General features: G+C 33.4%; 1 protein-coding gene across 2 annotated transcripts; it reads right to left on the bottom strand.

Annotated features, from left to right (window-relative positions):
• Window positions 1-456: 456 nt before the first annotated feature.
• Window positions 457-3,653, bottom strand: LOC115999851. 2 transcript variants are annotated; one of them, XM_031239789.1, is made up of 6 exons: window positions 3,384-3,653; window positions 2,989-3,107; window positions 1,868-2,082; window positions 1,557-1,644; window positions 872-938; window positions 457-766 (listed from the first exon to the last, which is right to left on the bottom strand). In XM_031239789.1, the coding sequence occupies exons 1-6, from the start codon at window positions 3,489-3,491 to the stop codon at window positions 710-712; spliced, it is 654 nt and encodes a 217-aa protein (XP_031095649.1). In that variant the 5' UTR covers window positions 3,492-3,653; the 3' UTR covers window positions 457-709. The 2 variants fall into 2 exon arrangements, with proteins under 2 accessions (XP_031095649.1, XP_031095650.1); XM_031239790.1 differs by lacking the exon at window positions 2,989-3,107 and having other exon boundaries at window positions 3,384-3,647.
• Between the last annotated feature and the right edge of the window lie 1,493 nt (window positions 3,654-5,146).

The raw sequence follows: 5,146 nt of genomic DNA, 5'->3' as shown, positions 1-5,146 counted from the left end.
TATAATTACTATCTATGTTATGTGTCTGTAGTTAACATGTTAAGTACCTTCAATTTATTTATAGGCACATAAGTTGCTAACTGCAAGTTCATAATATATCAACTGCAGACACATCATGATTTTTGGATCAGGATCCATAATGCAAGATGGACCTGGTCCAAATATTGAAGCAAGGCAAATTATTGCATGGACCATGGTCCACACAACTTTGTGGACCAAAAATAAAAAGTACATTATTTTTGTACTGAAGGTACATTATTTTTGTACTGTAGGTACATTATTTGATAGTATATATCAAATAATGTATCTTCAGTACAAAAATAATGTACCCTAAAATAATGTATCTACAGTACAAAAATAATGTACCTTCAATATAAAAATAATGTACTTTTTATTTTTGGTCCACCCAGCTGTGTGGACCATGGTCCATGCAATAATGATTGTTGAAGCAAATACTACTCTAAAACTGGAGAAACATTAACATTTTAAATGGCAGTATACATTAACACAATCTTTAAAAGTAATTAGAGAGAGAAGGAAGTCACCTAACTTTTACCACACTTATATACTCTTCTTCTCTCAACATCTGCTTCACTGCTAGAACTAAACTATATAGTATATATACATCCTTTTCATAGCAGAAATTGACACACAACACAAGGCCAGATGCTTAGCTAAAATCAGTACAGTAATGGTTCTCAAATTAGCATTATTCATAATATAATCCATCTTCCTCCCATGTATCCACAAGAAGGTCAACCATTTCCTGTCAATGGATCAAGTCAGCAAAAGGCCCTGTGCTTAAAGCATGGCAATGGAAAGCAGAAATAAACTTAAGGGTTGATGGCTGGTGAGTAGAAAATAAACTCACAGAGAGGGGAATTGGACAAGGGAAAGGCTTGCTAGTCTCTGCTGTGCATTCATAGGAAGCATCCCAACTAAAAATGACACATAAGAAACATTTTCAGCTGAAGGGCAGAGAAAGTTAAAATGCTCCAATATTCTACCTATAGTCTGCAGCTTCAGAGATAACAAAATTAATGGAAAATTATGTAATGTATGAATAAAAATCCCAGGTATTATTTACAAAAGAAATAGAGTTAATTCCAGATTTAGTCTTCTAACTATCACGCGTTTTTAATTTGTCCTGGACTTTTAAAGCTACCAAATTTAGTCCTTGAGTATTGAATAGTTTCCAATTGTAATCAACAGTAAGTTTTCCGCTGTGTAAACTGTTAAATTGAGGGTCAAATTGGAAAGTTATGATCATTGTGCCAACTATTTTTCACATGCGGAAAACAAAGCCCTAATTTTCTTACTCTAGCAGTCCTTATTTCACCTACAATTTTAATCGTTCACACCAAGAAAACTTGCAGTGGATTACAATGGAAACTGATTCAATACTCTCAAGGACTAAATTTGGCAGGTTTAAAAGTCAAGGGCTAAAATTGGAAATGAGTTATAGTCCGATGACTAAATTCGGAATTAACTCAAAGAAATATAACTCTGGACTTTGAATGTTTCATGGAATACATGAAAAAGTGCAAGGTTCTTACTCAAGTATTGATTTCCAAACTAGTCTCCGGTTCTCAGTCTTTTTACTTCCACGCCACTGAAGCCTATTCTGTTTCCACCAAAGATAACCTGCAATGCAAAAATCCGTGAAATGATGAACAGGAATACAGGATCACTGTCATGAGCAAACGTGTTGTTTGAAGCTTGCTGTGCTTACGCTAATTTGACCTACAAAACTAAAGGCGTCAAAATAATCCATTCTTGTTATCAATGGAATTTATGCATCAAAGACATAAAACAGATAAAGCTATGCGCTTCACAGAAGAAAGCTCAAAGGTTGAAATGAACTTACCCTGATTTACAAATTCTTCATGGGTGGTGGTATTGCCAGTGCCACTGTACTGACTGAGACTCAGATTTGGTACAGTGATAGAGGTCATACTTCTCTGAGGCAAAATAGTACTACTCTCCAAATCATATGTGCTAGTGCTCCAGAAACCTTCGGATATGCTTGATTTCCTCACCAACTGCCCATGGATCTTGCTTTCGCATAAACCCAAGCAACCTCTGCTCAGTGTCAACTGAGTTTAGGAGCATGTACAATCACAGTAACAACAAGAAACACTTTTTGATAAAATAATAAGAATAATTAGCTAATTAGCTCACTAGCCAACCACAGGTTCATTTATATCAATGAGATGCAATTTTTGAGAAGCAAAAGAATCTTGGTTTATCATAGTTCGCAATTTGAATTGCCACCGTAAAATCTACCCATGGACTTCAAACATACTAGCCAATGAGCCAATAACCATGGTTTGACTTAATGAGAATAAGACCATTGATTCTTGAAAATTGATGACAAACAGCCCATCTGTAATATCCTCATAACTAAGCTTAATTGAAGCCATGTCTTGCCAAGTGTTTACAGTGATACAAATTCTATTTCACCATCCTGCCCTGAGAACATTTCCCGTGTGAAGTATTACTATGATTATCCATCCCTTTTCTCCTAGAACTAAATAATACTGCAACAGGTTCTAGTGCGACTATCATTAGGCCTCCATTTGATCCCAAACATATTATATCTATCATTTCTCATATGTGACATTAATATCTATCATTTCTCATATGTGACTTGTAGGGGTTTCCACCGTTGAATTGTAGGCAACTCAAATGGGTGGAACATCTGGCCTGGAGATTTAAAGTTACTCCATACACAAAGCCAAAGATCGAATCATTGACGTTTGGTTCCCGCCCCCCAGGTCATATGTGACTTGCTCCCGATTCACTCTATTCCTATCACACCAAAACACCTTAATCTGTTTTTCTGTATTATCTCCTAGGAATGAATTCATTTCTTATTCTATCTATTTGTTGCCTTACTAAACAACTGTGTTTTAAAAAATCCCAACACAGCTGCATTTGCTTTATCAACATGCTTCTTGACTACCCATTCCAAGCCAGGAAAAATACATCTTCATCAATTTGCCCTTTAAGCCAAAGGGATTTTTCAGTAACATCAAACCCCGAGACATTCCTTCATTGAATGTTTCATATTCATGCTCCCTTGGAGATTGCAGAAGACTCTGTAACTAAGAGAATTAAAATAACTTGATTACTAAGCAAAATCCAAATAAATACAATAAATATTAAGAACAATTACCTGTACAATAAACATTCATCATAATACATCCAAAAAAAAATTTAAAAAAGGATCTGATTCCATAAATTTGATCAACAGAAAAAGGGGAATATATTAACGCGTTTTTACTTAATTCCGCCCTTTCGCTCAGCTACCAGAAAAGAAAATATGAAGCACTCAAAATTCACCACACAAAAAAAATCTGAAGTGAAATCCGAATACATACCCCATTAAAGCAAGAAGCTGAGTGATCCAAGCAGCAGAGTCTTCGTTCACCATGGTAGAGTGGGATTAAGCAACACGCTTCCAGTACTCCAAAGACAGAGCAGATCATAAAATGGAAACCATTGAAGCCTTATCCTTGAAAGAGGAAAAGAAAAGGAAAATACCCATTCTAGTACTGTAGGTATTGATAAGCTAAAGCGACAGCTTTTTCCTACGATGTTTCCATTGATGGACTGCTCAACACAGCGGGTTGGAGGGAAAATGAAGTGGGCGCCGTAGCATCTAAGTCACACACTTAAAGCTGTGGACGGTGATGGACCACTTTGGATAACATTAATGCTCTTATTTTTCCCCTATCAAAACAATTTTAAGTTTTAAAAGTTCAAAAAAGAGTTTTTTCAAAAAAAAAATTCAAAAAAGAGTTATTCCAAATATTGAATGCCTATTTTTAGCCGAGCTTACTCCCTCAAATTTACCGATGATGTGACGGGTACTAAAAAGTTATTTTTTTCATGTGAGTCCCTGTAAGAATATTTACATCAAAATTTTAAGTGTAGAATAAAAGTTGAGAGTAGATAAGGAGAAGTGTATATAATATTTTCCTTTTTTGCCTCCTTTAAGTTGTTTGGTTTACTATTCACTATTTAGGCAAATCATCTCTTTCTTTTTTGTTTATTTTGTTTGATATTATTTTTATAATTAATAATAATTTAATATAATTTTTAAACATAAAAATTTCATATACTACTACTAAACTAAATAATTTGAAAATTTGAATCATAAATAACTTGCTTCAAGTCTTATTTATCAAACCAAACACAAAACATGATGGAAGGGCTTAGTGTAGTGGTTTATCGCATGATTAGGATCTGACTGATAAATTGATTGCGTGATTCCAATTTACCTTTGTAGTAACTTAAAGGCCAAGTCTTATAAATTAAGGATTAATCTGGTGAAACTGGATTCACATATAAATTATTAAAAAATGGAGGGAGTATATAATATTTTTGAAAGGAAAGTATATAATTTGTTATTAACTTGCTCTTAATTCACTTTGAACTCGAATTAAAGGTGTGTCAAAATTCTCTTCACATGCATGGATGGTAAAAAATGGGGAATTTAAACAAATTGTGAAGTGACGGTTTTTTAAATGAAAACCAAAATTGTCAATTTTAGTAGATTCGGTTTTAATTTGGTAATTTAAATTAAAAAACCTCAAGGTTGTTTAATTGACGATGACTTTTTGGCTTTGGTAGGAGGGAATTACAATTTCATTCTCACATAATTCGAATGTAAGTAAATTCTTTCGTTTGATTAGAGGGAATTGCAATTAAAATCCCATGCCTTCCCTTGGTATTTCAATTCTATGGTTTTTATGAAAAAATATCTATAACTTTGAGACAAAATTACACATCTTTTAAAAAAAGAAAAAAAAAAGAAAAAAAAACCTTAAAAGTAATGCCTAACCTCTCCACTCGATCATAGTGTGTATTTTTTCTTCAACTCTCAACACAGAACCTCAATCAAGTATATTTTCGCAAAACTCTCTTATCTATTTTATTGCTTTCAATTTGATTCTATGGTTTATTTATAGCGTGTTACATAAATGTTCAAAAATAAAATTTGAATTTGGTCCGCGTGTTTTCAACAACAAAATTTGTATTTTGTATAGGTATAGCATATTTGCCTAAATTTTCTAATAGCAAAATTAACAACAACAACAACAACAACAATAATAATAATAAGTATGACATTTTGGACTTT

Source organism: Ipomoea triloba, chromosome 12 (assembly GCF_003576645.1).
Source record: "Ipomoea triloba cultivar NCNSP0323 chromosome 12, ASM357664v1".
NCBI classification, from domain to species: Eukaryota; Viridiplantae; Streptophyta; class Magnoliopsida; order Solanales; family Convolvulaceae; genus Ipomoea; species Ipomoea triloba.
The sequence above is the reverse complement of the archived record's forward strand: the minus strand, read 5'-3'. Positions and strand labels throughout refer to the sequence as shown.